The sequence below is a fragment of the Rhodamnia argentea genome, chromosome 11 (assembly GCF_020921035.1).
Source record: "Rhodamnia argentea isolate NSW1041297 chromosome 11, ASM2092103v1, whole genome shotgun sequence".
NCBI lineage: Eukaryota > Viridiplantae > Streptophyta > Magnoliopsida > Myrtales > Myrtaceae > Rhodamnia > Rhodamnia argentea.
Window position 1 is genome coordinate 14951383 of NC_063160.1, and position 18218 is coordinate 14969600.

The 18218-nt window shown below is 41.8% G+C and overlaps 3 protein-coding genes across 4 annotated transcripts; 1 reads left to right on the forward strand and 2 right to left on the reverse strand.

The window, feature by feature from the left end:
* Nucleotides 1–230: 230 nt before the first annotated feature.
* LOC115736331 lies at nt 231–4519 on the reverse strand. Its single transcript, XM_030667980.2, has 5 exons — nt 4127–4519; nt 3405–4008; nt 2248–2770; nt 2053–2134; nt 231–764 (listed from the first exon to the last, which is right to left on the reverse strand). Exons 1-5 carry the CDS (start codon nt 4187–4189, stop codon nt 534–536), a joined length of 1503 nt encoding a protein of 500 aa, XP_030523840.1. The 5' UTR covers nt 4190–4519; the 3' UTR covers nt 231–533.
* A 3787-nt stretch (nt 4520–8306) lies between these two features.
* On the forward strand, nt 8307–9318 carry LOC115736393. The gene is made up of 3 exons (XM_030668086.2): nt 8307–8471; nt 8711–8838; nt 9023–9318. Exons 1-3 carry the CDS (start codon nt 8322–8324, stop codon nt 9153–9155), a joined length of 411 nt encoding a protein of 136 aa, XP_030523946.1. The 5' UTR covers nt 8307–8321; the 3' UTR covers nt 9156–9318.
* Nucleotides 9319–11791: 2473 nt separating this feature from the next.
* On the reverse strand, nt 11792–12406 carry LOC115736405 (protein SENESCENCE-ASSOCIATED GENE 21, mitochondrial-like). Of its 2 annotated transcripts, none has more exons than XM_030668106.2 (2): nt 12253–12406; nt 11792–12149 (listed from the first exon to the last, which is right to left on the reverse strand). In XM_030668106.2, the coding sequence occupies exons 1-2, from the start codon at nt 12294–12296 to the stop codon at nt 11930–11932; spliced, it is 264 nt and encodes an 87-aa protein (XP_030523966.1). In that variant the 5' UTR covers nt 12297–12406; the 3' UTR covers nt 11792–11929. The 2 variants fall into 2 exon arrangements, with proteins under 2 accessions (XP_030523966.1, XP_048128116.1); XM_048272159.1 differs by having other exon boundaries at nt 11792–12177; nt 12253–12359.
* Between the last annotated feature and the right edge of the window lie 5812 nt (nt 12407–18218).

Consider the following 18218-nt stretch of genomic DNA (forward strand, 5'->3'; position numbering starts at 1 on the left):
TTTTGCTCATTTTGTCTTGGAACTTATTGTATGGTTCGAAACTGTAGATTGATCATTGGTTAAAAAGTTTTAAAATTTGCCCGCATCAATAGAATGGTGACTACATTTTGGGCACATTTTTTGTAAAAATGCTGCGCTTTTTCTGCAAATGATGCTTAAAATTTGGAACTGAAACATGAAGGAGCAAACAATACTTCAGCAAAAAGTGCCAGCTTCAACATAACAAGTGAAGGAACCGTTCCACTAACACGTCTCAGATGCTCTTCTGTCAAAGCCTTTAAATCACCATGTGCCTGTACATGAGCCTCACCTCACCTATTCTACGAAAGAATCCTCTTTTGAGTTCCTAGGTGTAGACTGCTGGCTGTGGCTGTTCTGTCTTGTCAGTAAGCTCTTTGCAACCATCCCTTGTTAAAAGCAGAGACTATAGAATTGTGTAGGGAAAAAAGGGAAATGGTTATGTGGACTCAAGCTGGGATCGACCCGGAAGCACCCAGGCATCGAAGGGGAAAAGGGAAAACATGTTCTTGCGATCAGTGATGGCTAGTGCACGGGAAGCAACCACAGGAGACATAACCAGAAAAGTGGGAATCTTGGTGGTGGAGGTGGTTGATGATCTTCTTGGCTGGTTCAGTGGCCTTCTGAATTTGGTCACTGTGCTGTTGCCTGGCCTGTGCTCGCCAGTCCTCTGCTCTTCTGTGCACATTTGCCATTCTCCTCATCAGCTTCTCTTCTAGGTTTGATCTCATCTTTTGTATTTTAACCTGAAAAGGCACAGTCCAACCGGCAACCAACTCAGACGATGATGACAATTCGAGTGCAAAAGATAATTTCAAGATTTAAAATCTGGAATTCAGTATCACACTTTTGGCTCATGCTGAACCCCCTCGATCAAAGATCAAGAATGTATCCAGTTTTGCAGAAAGACTGGAGCCGCAACTTCTTCAGATGATTTTGGTTTGAGGATCCCATCTCAACCCAGAGAGAGAGAGAGAGAGAGAGCTCAATAAACTAATGAACAAGAACTAAAAACCACGCCCCAAGACTAATTAAACAGTACCCAATTCCCCACGCTATCTTCTTATCCTCGAACTGGTGCGTCTGAGAGGGGTCTTTCACATGGGCACACGACAAAGAAGCAACAAAAACCAATGAGGCTCTAAGTTTTTAAAATGTTTGCATGATGACTTTAGGGTTGCTGGGCATGCGGATGCCCCCAATATTTAATTGAGGACAGACGCTCAAACAGAGGTGGACCGGTCAAGAAAGAATCTTAAAATAAAGGGCTAAAAGGATTAGGAAGGAAGAGCTTGTGTGATTAAAGAGAAGACTGTGGCAGTGCGTGCGGCTCGAGGAGGAAGAAGAAGAAGATGAAGCCAAAACGTTGGACTTAAGCCGGACACACCGGGGATATTAACAAAGAGAATGCAGCCACAAAGGTGGGTATGAACAGACTTAAACCATTCTAAATTACAAAGGTTTTGTTCCGCGTCACTAATTGTTTACAGAAACCAATGATCAAAAGCATTTTCGACGAACCACGTACTTTTTGTCCGGAACATCGAAGAACTAGCTAGAGTTGTCTGTAAACTCGGCCGGAGTTTAGGTTCTAGGAGGCGGGAGTTCGCACGAGGAGGCAGATATAGTCAAATACTTGCCTTTAGGCTTTGGTTATCTACTTGTTGGTCCGCTAGGAGTATAAATTGATCCTGAGTGACAGGTCGCAAAGCTTAATCCAAATGGGCTAAAAGTCTTCTCAAGCATTTCTCGGATGCCTATGTATTACACCAAGACAAACACAATACCAGGAAGGACCAAGTACTAACAGCTAAATTCTCAATTACCTGCAAAAACAAATGTCCCAAGGTGCTGCAAAATGGGGTTCAGTTCAGCGGACCGGACAGGGGCAAATGCCAGAACCTAATATTGTTTTTATCTGTTTGCTTCTATTCCACATAGTTGAATTAACCACTCCGATTAAGTACACATTCATTAGCCACTGGAACAGTAGTAATCTAACCGGAAAGAAGGAAAGTCAAGAAATGGCAGTACCTCAAGCTTTCTGGACTGAGCTTCAGCTTTTGCACTCTCAAGGTTCACCCAAGCTTGAATCTTTGCCTCTTCCCTCTGGTACCTGCACCCACACGAGAGCAATCATAATCCGCCACAAAAGAGAAAGAAGATAATAGCTGGAGAAAGTAATTATCGAGAGGCGACCATTTTAAGTCGAGACAGCTCATTGATTACCTGAGGCAGCACTTCAACTTCTCCTCCTCCTCCCACGATGCAGCGCCCGTTCTGGACTCTGGAACACCGGATTTCTGAAACCCATTGGCGTTGTGGGTCTCAAAATGCCTCAGGCTCTTCGAAACGTCCTCCTCCTCCTCTTCCCTGGAGCTCCAGTTGGAGGCAATGGAGTCATACTGTGTCCCAAGCTGGAGCTTGGCCAGGTGGCACTCCTTGAGCTGATTCATGTCGATGGCGGTGATTCCTCCATTGTTGCTGTAGCAAGTGTCCATACCCAATGGGCCTGACCGATCGGCCGGTGTGTTGTGCCTCGGCGGGGACGAGAACTTGTACGGGGTGTGGCACCTGGAGTTGGGGGAGCTGCCCAGCGGAGTCATCTCTGTGCCTGCGTCTCTGTGGTGGACCTCTGTGCCTGCATCTTTCATTGTTTCACTGGCCGAGTTCCTGAACAAGAAGCCTTCTCTGGACGGGTCGGTGCATCTGAATTTCGGCAATATGGTGTCCACATCGTCCGTGAACTTATCTGCGGTGGGGGACAAAATCCTCGGGACGTGTTAATCAAGAACCAAGACTGGCTTTTTGCAGTGACAGCAGAGAGTGCATGGGAAGAAGAAATTGCTGGGTTCTGAATGATAATTGCATGATCATGAGAAAAAGTGGTACTTTTTGGCAGAATTAGAAAGAGCTCTTTGACATGAAAATGAAGTTTGCCTTTTGGACATTGGGAAGGTGGAGCATGCAGAACTTCTGCTGCTTGGATGTGCATGGAAACCAACTGCGCTTCTCAAAAGTAAGATCAGCAGAATTTGACAAATAGAACCAAAGGTTGCCTCTTTTCCTTTCTTTACATTCCTAGACTCAATTTTTGCATCTTAAAACCAAATTAACTGCTTCCTTGAGCTTCAAAGTTTTGAAACAGTGAAGCAGAAATGAAACAAAAGATAATAGAAGGGATCAGAAGGGTAAAAACATATGCAAAGCTCAGAAATGAAACAAGAAATTTGAAAACAAAAAAGTCAGCGCAAATGGTGAATGAGAGTTAGGGAAGACGATGACCCGAGTGGAAAGATGTTAACAGTTTTAAGTAAAAGAGCCAAAAAAGGGTCAAGGTCTCTCCATTGAAGGTTTTTTTTTTTTCCAGAGGAAGTAAATTATACCTTTTAGGAGCACATCCGCAGAGGCAGGTGAGACCCCATTCAATGCTGTGGGTGGATTTTCATGGCCCATAGACAGAGACTCCTGAAACTGAGAGACCACCGAGACTACTTCCTCGGTGACCCTTGACTTCTCCGCAAAGACCTCGATGTTGCTGATGCTGTGCCTGGACATTCTAGGTGGTTCGAATGGCTTCAGGGCGTGCGCGGGCGAGTTGTGACAAGAAGAGCTGCTCATGAGCCACTTCTCTGCGTCGTCCCACTTGGAAGGGAAGCTCCGTCTGGACAAGTTCTTGCCCACGCTGAAGCTGAACACAGGCCTACCGGGAGTTGAAGGAGCCTGAAGCAGAGTCGCGGGGGTCTCTGTCCTCCTGCTCGTGACCGAGCTCACTCCATCTCTCCTCCTCTGCGCTGAAACCTCAAGAACGCCCCCACCCTCTGTCGGGTTTCTGGTGCCGTTGTTATAGGTCATGGTTCCCACGACAGGGAATGACTTGACGAACTCAGCTGTCTCTCTGAGGTTGAGCTTGCAAAGCGGGTCGGGGAATGCGTCCGCGTCCACGAAAGGGTTGTTGCTTGAGCTCCTCCGGTAGTCCATGGGCGCCTCCTGAGTCACAATCACGAACAAGAACAACCCCCACAAAGATATATCATCAGAAACAGAGAAAGAAACAACAAGAGCACAAGAAAAGGACGGGACTTTCTCTTTTTCTTCAACTTCTTACCCGATGAGATGAATACTCCGATGGGTCTTGACGGTAATACCATTTGGGAGCCGTGAGATCCATCGTTTTGTTCAAAGGGTCTGCGGAGGGGAACGAATGAATCTTTCTGTCGCCTTGGGCTTGCTGTTCGTCTCCTTGCTTCTATATATGTTGGTTCATTTTGGGGCACGAAGGAGTCGTGCCGTGAGAGCGACAGAGGAGAGGAAAAAGGAAGGGGGGATTGACTGATGGTTTATGGTCAAAGAGGCTGTTCAACTACGACTCACATGCTGCTGATGAGTAGCAGCACCATACCAGGTCTGTTCTGTCCGTGGTGGTGTTTGAAATTTCCACTGTTACATCGTGTCGCTGTACTGTTTCGCGCAGGAAGCAGGCGAGCGATGGAGAGAGAGAGCGCTTTGGAAGGCGGAAAAAAGGTTCACAGAACCAGAGACAGCCTTCTACTGCGTCTGAGAGAGCGAGGGAGAGGGAGTGGGGAAATCTATAAGTTGGTTTGTGCCGTAGATTTTTCCAACCTGGATACAAATTTTGTCCTCTACTTCCATTTTATATACTCTGATTCCAAAATTGACCATAAATTCCTTTCTTTTGTTTTTGAAAACTACAGAACCAAGACTCAACCAAAACTAAAGATACTTAGGGTGCTTAGTATGACTTTCATGTTTAGCGATAACACAATGTAATCAACAAAAAGGCAGTCCAGTAAATACGTCGTCAAACCAATCATAAAAAAAAATGTGATGGGTTCAACGATTGGACCGCCTGGGAACTGGATATGTGTGTTGGGTCCCAAGGCCATTCGATCCAGTTCCCGATCCTCAAAATTGAAAATCAATCCTCTCAATCGAGTTCCCGATTTTAGGGTGAGATCGGGAACCGATCACCTCTAACACAAGCTCTCGAGCTTTGAGATAATTTATGTTTACCCTGAATTTTCGGTTGCTACCCAATATCTCTTAACTTTCACTTTGCTATGGTTGATGACTCCAAGTTACTTTTCCATGGGCATATGCCATGCATACGACTTTTGAGAGGTAAAAGTACATTTTCATCTCACTTTTTGTAAACAAATTCTCTTTTACCTTGAATGGCCGTAAAAAATGAAAAAAAAAATATTTGAAAGAATGGGAGAAAAAAATTAAATTTATCAATTTACTAACATAAAAATTGTTAAAATTCGATAAATATAGCCACTTCAAAGGAACTAAATAAGATAAAGAATAAACAAAAAATTCAACAAAAAGAAAAATGGCCGCAATAACAAAGAGGTCAAATGACAAAAAATGGATCATCGTTATGTATATGTAAATGGTTAAGTAATGTAAAGAAACGATGAACTCGACTCATAAAAAGGAAAGGCGGCCATCATTTGTAACATCGAGGTCCGACAAGGCTGGAGAGCGTTTGTGAAAACCCGAAAATCGACAACAGAGAGTGCATTGAATTACACATTAAGAGAAAGGAGGCATCGGGGTCGGCGTCGACACATTATACAAGCGAAAGCGATACGGGCCGCGAAAATTAAGTTTAGTAACGGTGTGCTCGAATAAGAGATCTATCACAAGGGGCTACCCATACAACGCCTCTTATTAATTAGGCCAAGTCGTCGTTACATTGAAACCATCCCATAATGTTCGGCACAAGATCATAATGGATTGACAGATAGATTGGCTGTCGCCATAATCCAAAGAAGGCGATGTTTTTTTGCACCTCTCTCAGATCTGCCTTAGTTAGAAACCATAAGATCATGGTGGGCCACAAAAAAAGAAATCTAAATGGGTCAGAACTAAACTAGTTTAGACTCGTGTTCTCTTTATGCATGTGATGGATCTAGTCGCCCACGGGCTTGCTAGAGTAAATGGGCCTACAGATCACTTAGATGGGCTTAGGCAACCTCGTGTGATTATGAAGTCCAGACCATCCTTATTGGGCCGGATTCAGGCCCGCCTGAATCCGAAAAGCTATGAACTTTTTATTGATGGGTAGTGTAGTAGAGTTTGAGCTATGGTTTTTATCGTCATTCTTTGCACTTGTCTATAAAAATACAAATGAGATAGTTGAAAGAAGGGACAATAGAACAAATGGGCCCCGAACTTTGATCCAATATGCCATATTGTCCTTAAACTTTTAATTCATGCAATGGCATTTTCAGTAAATGTCCGACGTAGTCCCTAAAATATACGATGGACACTCCCATCTAGTAGTGATCCACAATCTAGACTCATAAATGAAAATACCATTAGGATTAAGAGAGCTATCCACCGACTTAATCGAGGGCAGGTTTCCTAGTCACTAAGAAGAGGGTAAGAACATTCATGAATAATGAATATGATATAACGAGAGAGAAGAGGATTTTGTTTTTTCTTTCATTCATACTTTAAGGGAGGGGTTAAGCTATGCTGTGGCTTTCAAAGAAGTGGAAAAATCCAGCCTTCGTAGACACGATAGCATGCCTCCTTTTCCTAGTAACTAATAATCTATCTATTATAGGAATCAATCTCTTAAGCAATAAGTCCAGCTTAAGCCCTATCTTTCATCTTTGAATGTGGAATTTCCTTCTATCTCATAGCCATTAAGTTTAGCTTAACCCACTTTCCATGAATGCGCTTTCTTATCGCTTTGCACCTTAGAAAGCGGTTTAACAAGACCGTATAAATGTTCAGAAACCACATTAGACATTGGACCATAGTTGAAAGATTACATTAAATAAAGTGAAAGTGATGGGATCAAAGTTCGGGGATTGCACCGAACAAATAAGGAATTTAGAGATGATATTGCACGTTAGACTAAAATTCATGAACCATAAATACGAGCCAAGCTCCGGGTTAGGAAGCAGGTGATGTCAAGGCCATTGGTCGCTTAGAGAAAAATTAGAAAATGCATCTCGCGACGAATTGTGGTGTCAGTGGTGACAGCGAGGCCTCCACAAAAGCAATCGTCCACGCCATGATCACTAATATAACAATATTATCTTGTTCTCAAGTGCTCACCAAGCAAGAGGTCGCAAATCCAGCCTCTGCATTAGTGAAGAGCTTGCAAATGTCAATGGCTAGAACAGATTGAGGCACGGACCCGAGAACAAACTATCGGTAATAGAAAACGATAGGAAGTAATATAAACGAGTATGGACACGGGAGCAACCCTCTTTTTTCTCATTAAAGAACGACTCGTCTCTATAACTTGATGTACCTAAATGCATATTATCGTGATCTCTATACAAAGCGACGAACCACAACGACTAAGATACATTTGGGAGAGGAAAGTTTGCTTGGTGAAGAAAATTGCGAATCTTTTCCTCTCGAAATTTTTTTGGATCTTTCTACATGTTCTCCATTTTCCAGTGCCTTGCTCCTACTTTCATGGCCCTCCCCCTGCTTTCCAAGCAAGCAAGGCAAGAGAAAGATTACAGACGTTCTGGCAGTGGCAGAGTCTAGGAGCAGCCTGTGATCTTTGGGTCTATTCACTTATTCCTCTATATGGATCTACAATTGGATGATTGAGGGCGTGCCAGAGAAAGCATTTATTCCTTTCTGCCAATAATAGAGAGAACCCATTTGAGAATATATGAGAATAGCTTTTGGCTGATTGATGTCCAAGCTGAAAACCACTTAGGCAGAATTTGCACATTTTCTTGCACATCAGCCCTCATCTCTCTCTTTCTGAAGGAATCATTCTTTTCTGCTTTCTCCTTGTCAAACTTCTCATGATTCAGTAGTGGAGGGGCTTAGGGTGTGCACAGAATAAACATCTTTCACATCAATTTTTATACCGGCAATAATGAATCACTTCTTGCAGAAGGTGATGGGTCGGCAATGTCAAATCCCACCGACCATGAGGGTTCTCAAGAACCCTTTTTGCACCCATGATGAGACTGCAGGGTCAAACCAGAGATCAGTCAGGCCTCATAGGCAAATTCTGAATTTGATCCGCCAACAAATCAACCCAGATAAGAAAAAAAATTGGCATAGAAGCTGACGATCAACAGGGACAGTCGCTGGATAAGCAAAACAAAGCCCACTCCCTCCGCATAAAATAGCCGTATGATGCAGCCATGATTGGACATTCTGTGTCTTTTAATGCTAATCCATGGCTTTATCAAACTTAAGAGGCAAAAGCATTCTTTAAGTCCCAGAAAGCATTAAAGCAAACAGGTCGTCTTCTTCTTCTCCTTCTTCTTCTGCTTTTTCGACAATCCATGGCTTTATCAAACTTGAAGGCCCCTCGCATCATGGCTCACAAATCTGGTCCGGTCGTCATGCCCCTGGACAGAGTCCCGATGCTTGGGAATAGTCAGCTCCCACTCAGAAGAGCAACTGCTATGCGGATCAGATCTTGCTTAAACAACCACCAGGTAACCAAACGATTCTCACTAAGCTTGCCTACACGTTATGGAAGTCCGGTTCCTGGAAGCATTGATCTTAGCATCCTCTGCCCTATATCAAGTTTGATGCTTAGATGCAGGCTCGAGAAAGAATTGAGAGGCCACGATGATGATTCCAACAGATGCAATATTTGTAGTCCTACCTGCGAATGTTGTTTACCGCACGAGAATCGAACTTATTTCAAGATATTGATTGGTTTTAGCAGGTGTTCGAGGATCGGGCCGAGGGTATAATCTGTTACAGAGACGAGAACGGGGAAATTGTCTGCGAAGGGTTCGACGAGGGCCCGAGATTCCGGCCGAAGACCGCGAGAACAGAATACCGTCCCAGGTAAACTAGTCTAGAGCTAAGTTGCATGTGCTTTTGAAATAGACTATCTATGAAATAACACCAGGTAAGTCGAGTGATGCTGCCACGAACTTCGAATTTGCTCATGACCCGCTTGATCAAACGAACTCCTTCTAAATTTGTGCATGTTCTTTTTTTTTTTTTATAACTTTTTCTGGGAATTCAGAGATGCCAAGATCATTGACCTTCTCCAACGGAACTGGATTCAGCTAGTCAATGGAAGCCAAGCATACCAAGCCGACACCGGACTCTCGTCGCGAGAGGACTTCAACTGGAACGGTTTCAACAGATTCCGCTGATCGGCCGCGCTAACGTTGCTTTCCAAGAATAAATCATATTCAAAATTAGATATGCTCTAGAATGTCGAAACTCCAATTCCTGCAATGTGAATGCTCAACCTGTTTTGCCCAGAAGGCGAATTATTTTGTCTATCGAGTCTTGATCTGAGAAACGTTCTCTCAATCAGCCCCGGCGCCCGATCGATGTGGTTATTGGATGAGGGCGGCATGGTTTGATCTCATCGGCAAGGTGACCGGTACAGTATGCGCCAATTCATGGTCAAATTGGTTGTACATTTGATTTGCATCCACAAGCTCTTGAGCTTATGGAAAAAGTGTAGGAATGGTAGATACAATGGACATGTTGCCTTTCGACCTCTGATCACCTGTCTGATGATTCTATACCTCGCAGAGGCTTTGCCTTCATATGTAAAACGTAAAATCATCGGAGAGAAGGCCTGCGATCACTCATCTTCGACAACCGAAGCGAAGCTTCGGGAGTTTTTTTCAGAGGAAAAAAATATGATCCATTCTTCATGAGTTCTTTGGTAGATTCAATGTTGATCTAATTGTAGCTTGATTGCATCTGATTTAGTCAACAAATACGAGTTCAGGCTACGTTCTGGTTAAGAAAAACTACACAAACTTCTTATTTTTTTTGGAGGGGTGAAAAAAAGATTCCATTTACTGATCAGTATAATATTTGAGAGGTATATAGAATGCTTTCAAGCTCTCAAATAACTACAAAACGAAGCAAATAACAGAGCAAATTTGCAGTTAGAAGCACTCTCATCCTTCAAGAATAGATCCGTCATCGTAAAATTTCGGCGGCCGATTACCATATTCGGTGATGAGCACATACTAAGAACTCTCATACCAATTACAACGGCTTGCAGTGAGCGTCTAAGTTCGACGTCCCCATCACTATCGCCCAGCAGTAATGCCAATATCAACATGTTGAAATAGCACGGATCAAATACCTGTAAGGAACTCCCAAATCTATATCTAAATATAATTCAAGAGAATAAAATTCCTGGATCTAGACCGAAATCTAAACGGGGAGACGAAAGCGGCATAATCTCGAAGAGTTTATAGAGCGACGTTATGAACATTCTCACTAATGGTCGTCGATCGAATGAATGGTGGAACTGTTCTTCACATTCACTCAAGATTACCTGCAAAAAAAAAAAAAAAATCACAGTCACAAACTCCCAAAATATAGTGGGAGATAAAAAAGAAGAAGAAGAAGAAGAAGGTAAACCAAGCAAGATCAACTGTAAAAAGAAGATAAACCAAAACTCGTTTGAGATTACCTCTATCCACCATGTTAGAGTTCCAATAAGGTTTTCCAAGTTTGTTCATGAAGAAAAAGGCTCTTAAATTTGACATTGGGCCGGGCCGACTATGGGGCCGGATACTTTTGCCAGGTCCTAGCCCAATGCCTGAGCCCGCAATCAATTTGACCATGCACTTGCTCCCCGTTTGGCAATGTCAAAAATTGGTACATTGACTCGCAACCAATGCACAACTCAGTTCCTCAACTTGGACACACGTCGAATTTGGTCCTTTCATCCCTTCTGATTCGCGTTAACTGATACGGCCTTTCAAGTCAGCGCGGGAACTCACATTTGCCAAAAATGGCTATTGATGTGTACGACCACGTTATCTAGTTTTGGCTACGATGAATGGCCCTCGTCACGTCAGATCCATGTCAGCTCCATTATGCCTGCCCGTTGTCCACGCAAGCCGCACAAAGAGATGGAATCGTAAAGGTAGGAATTTTTGCGTCAATTGATGACATGAAAAAAAAATATTTGGAGTATCGGTGCCACATCGGTGAAGTTTAGGATCTTTTACGGAATTTCTCGGGTCAAGGTAGCTTCGTTTGTCAATCGTTGTCCCCACAAACGGGCAAGTCCGAATGTTAATGACCGTCTTAGACTGAGCTTTCATGAAAGTACTTTTGAGTCACCGATGTAAGTTTGGGATTTTGATGACACAGCCCATCGCCACCGCCAACCCTTACCTTCATGCGTCAATCCACCAGCTAAAAAAAGAAAAAAGATTAAAAAAAAAAGCCACCCTTTATATAATAGATGGCATCTTCTACTTTTAATTGTTTCATAGGCAATTCACTGGTCTACCATGACTAGCATTTGATTAAGTCATATTCTCCCACTCAACTAAAACTAAATCCAGAAGGAGAAGAATTTAAGGTGTTATTGCAAAGTGGGTTATATCTCTCGATCGGTCTTACTTTTATTTTATTTATTTTTGGATTTATCGACCGCCGACCCCAATTAGTTTGAGATAAAGATGATATTGATGTTAATTGCAAAGAGGGTTCTATACACATAGTGAATTAAAATGGCATCGACCCATCTGGATGCCGTTTCTTACAAGATTGCAAAGAAGAAATTTATTTGCGTATTATTTATTGTTACTTGCAATCATAAACCTTAAACCCTAAAACAGTTCCATTTTGATCGCATGATGTTAATGAATGGGCTCCATTCCGATATATATTATGATTCCGATTCCTCGTTGTTTATTCTCATCGTTTCTATTTTATCCCAAGCTTTTCATTCAGACAAACTAGAGGAGTCCTAAATTTTATGCCCATTCAAACATCGATAAAAGACCATAATTACATTACGAAATTTGCAGGTATTCATAGATTGAAAGGCCCTCTCGTGCCCCCGTATTAATAGTTTCACAACAGAGATTGTACGGTATTGTATCATAAGGAAGGGATTATGGATCAGGAGAAAGCCACAGTTATCAAAAGATCTTGCTCAAAGCTTGCCCTCCTTCTTGGCGAGGAGCTTCTCTCTCAGCTCTGCAACATCAACCACGTCGAAGTGACTCTCCGGTATCCAGTTCCCACTCTTGGGATCTCTCATCCAGAACACCTTCTTCTCCTCCTCCTCCTTCACCGCCTTCCCGATTGCACCCCCCGCCGCTGCCACTGCCGCCCCCGCTGTCTTCTCCGCTAGCGCTCCGTACAACCGCCGGCTAAACCACGCACATCCAAAGACATTCGCTACGACATGTTCACTTCATATTGATCGGACGTGGCAAAGATGTCGAAAGAAATGGAGTTAGGATGATCGCCTACCTGAGAAGAAGCATGCCATTGACGGGAGCCTTGGCCATGATCATCTTCTTCAAGAAACCTGGAACTAGAGAGAGATGGATAATGGGTTTGGTCGCTAGGGCTCTTGAGCGAGGTGGGGTTTTATAGTGCTTAGAGATACAGCGAGATTTATTACGTGAGGCCAAAGTTTCTGAGAATCTTTGGGAATAGTGGATTCGAAAGATGGAAAAGGAAGCACGTGGGGGTATGTGAGAATTTCCATCTGCCATGGAAATCTAGAATCCTTAGGTTCTCCGAATTTTCTCTGTTGCGCTTGGGGGGTCAATTCGATTTTCTTTTTCGCTCTTTTGCCAAAAGTCGTGGAAGTTTAATCCACGTAGGTTTCTTTACGTCCTTTAATTGATGCTGCAATCCATCCGCATGCACAATGCGCACATCTTGCGCGTCCAAATGTGATTAGGGTTCTTGGTCTTTTGAGGATTCGGATTTATCATATTTGTACTTCTTTACAGGAGTTATTGTGCCAATATTATCTTTGGGAAAAGTACTAAAAAGGCCATAAATATATTGCATTAATGTCAATTCAGTCCTAAACATTTCAATTGTGCTAGTTTAATCCTAAACCGTTTGTATTTGTGCCAATTGAGTCTATTCGATCAATTTTGACCAGAAATCTCCGAAGTGGACACCGTTCGTCCTAGGTGGCGTGACCAGCGCCGACATGGACTTTTTAAATATTTTATTTTTTTAAAAAAATAAAATTGTAATTATTTTCTTCTTTTTCTCTAATTTTGGCCAACGAGGGTAGCAACCATTCTCGGATCCGGGCGATGGGCGACGACGCCACGGCCCCACCCGTTTTGGGCAAGGCGGCACTCGCCACCCAAAATGAAAGTAAAAAATGTTTAAAAGAAAATTATTAAAAATATCCACGTTAGCGCCGATTAAGTCACATAGGATGGACGACATCCACATCAGCGATTTCTAGTCAAAATAGGCGGGATAGACTCAATTGACACAAACGCAAAATGTTTGGAACTCAATTGGCATAATTGAAAAGTTTGAGATTGAATTGGCACAAATGCGTAATGACTTACGACTTTTTTGGCACTTTTCCCTATTATCTTAGGGTCTGTATTTTGTCATTTTGAATTTAAGTGTCATGAAAATCTACGACATTATCTAATAAGTTACGAGGTTCCATAAAATTTTGGGACAAAAATCTGATCACAAAAGGAATCTTCGAGAAAACTAGACCATATTAGACCCGATCATAGGCCGAAGGGACCATAGGTCCGCCCGAGCCGATTAGGTTCGAACGACAACGTTGGGTGTATTTGGATGAGGCCATTTAGTTAGAAAATCCGACTTGGCCCAAATCGGGCTCGATCAAACTTGGTATGACTCGATTTGGCCGAGTGAAGCTCGGGCCTGGTTGGAAGAATGGTGCATAAAATTTAGGAAAATTTCAAATAAAGACCTGAAGTCCCCTCATCGTCTCAAATAAGAGCGTGAAGTAAAGTTGTTTCAAATAAAGGCATGAAGTGTCATTCTTGTTTCAAAAAAGGGCTTGACCAAAGGCATTTTCGCCTTTATATATATATATATATATATATATATATATATATATTCCTTTTTTTCTTTCTTTTTTCCTTTTTTTTTCCCCTTCTTTTTTGTCGCCCGCCGATCTCGTGCAATGGTCAATCACCGGGGAGGGCTGGGCGAGGGATGGTCTATGGCCGTTGAGGCGAAGTCGCCCTCGACAACCACAAGGGACCTCGAGCAAGCCCTCACCCGATCTCGCCGGGCCACAAGCTAGGTTGATTCTCACCAGATCTAGGCGAGGGTTGCCTCGCACCGGGCGTCGACGGCTTGGACGAAGCGACCCTCACAAGTGATCAACAATGACTTTTGTAATCCCAAGATCTTTCTGGATACTATCTCTGTATCCGTTCGAGGGTTGTCGGGCCCTCGCCGGCTACAACAAAGGAAAAAAAAGAATTGGGAAAAAAATAAAAGAGAACAGAAGAAAAGGAAAAAAAAAAGTAAACAACGAAAATGCCCTTGATCAGGCACTTCTTTGAAATAATGAAAGCATTTCATGCCCTTATTTAAAATTTTCCTATAGAGTTTTAGTACGAGTGGGCTTGGTTAAATTTTTTGGCGGCCCCGATCTTGTACCCCAAACTCGATCCCGCCTAATGATCATCTATAAATCGGATAAAAATCCTAATCCAAGGACCGGGTTCGCGATTTTACCGTAACAGATTAAAACAAGGTATGTTTGTGATCTCTATGTAACATGGGGTATCCAAATGTTTCGCCTCAATTAGGATGCATGCAAATTACCACATCTCCATGCATAAAGGTAAAGCATCACCCACAAGGTTACAGGCATGGCCGTCAAGGTTGCTACCAAATAACAAACATTGTGATTTTACATGTTATTTATAAAGAGGAGGACTCATTATGTTCATCTAATGTTTCTTACCGTTGGACAGGCGTAGAAGTCCAATGCCTAATCGGGGACTCATTCGAGCAGAACAACCAAGTGATTATGGATAAATTATCAGATCAAGCCAAATATTGGATGTAAGATTATATTATACTCCATTGATTCTACTATAGTTCGGTTTACTTTTCAACATTTGGAAACTTAGGCTCCGTTCGATTCGCAAAAATGAAATGTTTTTGAAAAATATTTTCCAAAAAGATATTTTCCATATTTTCCAGGAAAATAACACAATTTTTCGATATTTTGTTGAAACTTGAAAATGAACTAAAAAAATATTTTCCGCCATTTAGTAAGGAAAATCAATTTCCTCTGTACACTTCTTTAATAACTTTCTATTATTAGATTTTATCTTTTTATTTTTTTAAAAAGTTGAATTTTCAATTATTTTTCTTTTTTATCTTTTCTTTTTAAGTTTTGTTTTCTTAGTTAATTTAGTTTTCTTTTCCCTTCTTCTTCGGCCAATACCCAAGCCTCACCGGCCTCGAGCGAGGCCTTGCCTCACCTCATTAACAAGATGGTAATAACAAGAAAAATAGATTGTCGGTGATCTAACAACGTAAACTTAGAATTGTTAAAGTATTTAAATGTTAAATAATAACTTTGATAATCTTGATATATAAAAACATTTAAATAAGCTTTGTATGTGAATTCTCAGGAAAGTTGTCCAAAAAATCTTAAATTTATTGTACAGTGGTTAATTTTGTCTTAAAATTTTTAATTGTGCCAATGTCGTCCTAAACCTTTGAAGATTTGCCAATTTACTCATAAACTTTTCAATTGTGCTAATTTAGTCATAAACCTTTTGACAATTGATCAACGCAGTTCTTTTCACCAATTATTCAAATAATAGGTTTATGACTAAATTGGCAAAACTCTAAAAGATTTATAACTCAATTCAAACAATTGAAAATTTTAGTACTAAATTGGCAAGTCATCAAAAGGTTTATGACTAAATTGACGCAATTGGAAGCTTTAGGACGGAATTGGCCGCCTTACAATATACTTATGACTGAATTAGCTGCCGTACAATATGTTGAAGACTTTTTGGATAACTATCCCTGGATTCTCGTGTGGGGCTGGAATGTGCGTGTGAAGTTTTCGACTTGGGATGGAAGTTTGCTGAAAGGAATGGCAAGGTAGTCTTTCTTTTTTACTTAAAGCACCTACGTGGCCAAGTGATGAACGAGGGAATTCCACGGGGATCGTCAGCATTCTCCTCTCTTGATGACGGTGGATTTTTCCATTCACTTGCTTTTGGGGAAACAGACGAATTTATCGTAGGCTGGTATTATTTATTCCCCATCTCTCCAAACTCTTTTTTCAGGGATATATTCTGATACCCCACGGGCACTGCTTGTTGTTCCAAATTTGCAATTGTCTGCTCCAGCAAAGATGCACACGCAGCTGTGCATAATGCAAGAAAGCGACATTCGTATAAATTAAGGAATATCACTCAATTATGAAACATTAGAATAAAAGAAATTGGTAGAAATACATTTTTTTTTGTCCGAAAAAAAAAATGTCGCGCATTATGAAGTACGTGGTGCAAAGAAAATTGCGATATATGAAAAGGTTCGATTTTTTTTTTTTTTGGAAAGATTATTGTAAGATAGAGATTCGGAATAGAAAACTGAAATATGCGAGAGATAAGACAGAGTTATCATTTATTTATTTGTCCATGTACATATTATTTGTAGAATATGCAACTGAGATTATTTGAGGAAGAAAAGAAATGATTGAGATCACTTAAAAAATAGGAGGTTCTCCTTGATTTGTACAATTGTTAGGTACCGTAAGTTAGATGGTGTAAAATGATTATGCTCAGGAAAAAGGAAAACAAAAAACCCTAGATATGCAGGAAATCGTTACGATGCCCGGCGGACTGATTCCATCGGCGAATCGCGACAATCTCTAATATTTTTTCAAAGATGTGATGTCTTCTCGCGATTGATGTTAGTCGATCTTCGAAAAGATTTGTGCGATAATCAACCCTTTTCGTCTTGAAACCGTGTCGAGCTGTCACGACATGGAATTTGACATTGCATAGGTAATGTACTTTATAAGCTAGAATTGCATGCGGGCAAGAGGACGCTTCAAATCAACTCGTCATACCACAATGGAGATGAAGCCATATGTCAAAATGATCAGACTTATTGGAATATAAAAAAAAATGTAATATTGTCATATCATTAATCAACAAGTCCTATTAATTAAGGAACTTTTCGTTGTGATTAGGGAAAATTGGCTTACCTTATTGCTAATCCCATGACGATGCCAACATGGTTGTGCGCGATCATGAAAAGGTTCGAGGTTAACTTTTTTAGGCGCCATTTATTTCGTAAAAAATGAACGATTTTTAAAAAGTAATTTTTCACGATTTTAACTTGTACTTCTTGAAAAAATTAACGAAAAGCATTTTCATTATCGACAATAATTTATGTCTAGGCATTTTCGTGAACAACTAAAATATTTTTCTGGTTCATTTGTTTTGGCAAGCCATACAATGATACAACCGATCGTTTTTAGGAAAATGGGTTTCAAAACATTCATTTCTATGAGAGATACAAACGATCCTTTTTAATCATCAAATCCCACTTTTTGAGTCCGTCCAACTCGCGAGTCGTAAGACGAGCAAATAAAGAGACGGACTTCACCTTAATTCTTCTTTCCTTTGAGGGAAATGGTGTCGACTCCTGGGAAGGCATTTGACGGTCTATAATTGAATCTTTCTGCAAACGATTATTGATCCCTCCAGCGGTTGAATTTATGGCAGCAAAATGAAGAGTGCAAATACAAACTAGTTTGAAGCGTTCGATGAATCAGATTTCGCGAATCGAAGTTTATATTATGTCATCATCAATCTTCGAAGTTCGGGGCAAGAGATGAATCAGATTTCGCAAATCGCCGTTCCGTAGGAGCCGGTTTGTCGGCGACACGCAGTCGTTTGATGGGAGCGGGTGATGTCAGCTCGAAACAGTTCATATGAGAACGCGATCCAAAGGCAAATTATGACCTTGGAGTCGTGAAATTGGATCACTATAGAGCAGGTTAGCGAGGTCGCTCGCAGAATGACCCGATACTTGCAAAAGAAGCGGTCCGCATTTATCTGACCCTTTTGCTCCGAGTCAAGGGAAATATGCGATGGAGAAAATGTCTTGTTTCTCGAAGTGAGCCATCCTTTCGTTGTCACTCGTGCTTGTCACGTCCTACGCGGCCAAAGCCCGGCTACCCCTTCCGACGTTGCTCGGGGTGGTCCTGGTCGTGGCCCATCCAGATCTGGCCTTGTCTATGGCTCGTGAGGTGGCTCGTCTACCAATCTGGCGAGCCTGGACGAAAGGGTGGCAAGGCTTGGACGCGTCGATAACGCCGCTGGTCCAGATTTGGAATTCCAGATCCGGGAACTTCCAAATCTAGAATACCATATCCAGAGCCGGCAATGGTCGCTCATCCATGGCCGTGAGCGATGACGGAG

What these genes read in the sequence shown, in the direction of transcription:
- LOC115736331 (XM_030667980.2), bottom strand. Translation starts at nt 4,189, where the DNA reads ATGGATCTCACGGCTCCCAAATGGTATTACCGTCAAGACCCATCGGAG. An exon ending in CGGAGTATTCATCTCATCGG is followed by an intron (nt 4,009 to 4,126) that starts GTAAGAAGTTGA and finishes ATTGTGACTCAG; the next exon opens with GAGGCGCCCATGGACTACCG. An exon ending in AAGTTGAAGTGCTGCCTCAG is followed by an intron (nt 2,135 to 2,247) that starts GTAATCAATGAG and finishes GTGTGGGTGCAG; the next exon opens with GTACCAGAGGGAAGAGGCAA.
- LOC115736393 (XM_030668086.2), top strand. Translation starts at nt 8,322, where the DNA reads ATGGCTTTATCAAACTTGAAGGCCCCTCGCATCATGGCTCACAAATCT. An exon ending in TCAGATCTTGCTTAAACAAC is followed by an intron (nt 8,472 to 8,710) that starts CACCAGGTAACC and finishes GATTGGTTTTAG; the next exon opens with CAGGTGTTCGAGGATCGGGC. An exon ending in AGAACAGAATACCGTCCCAG is followed by an intron (nt 8,839 to 9,022) that starts GTAAACTAGTCT and finishes CTGGGAATTCAG; the next exon opens with AGATGCCAAGATCATTGACC.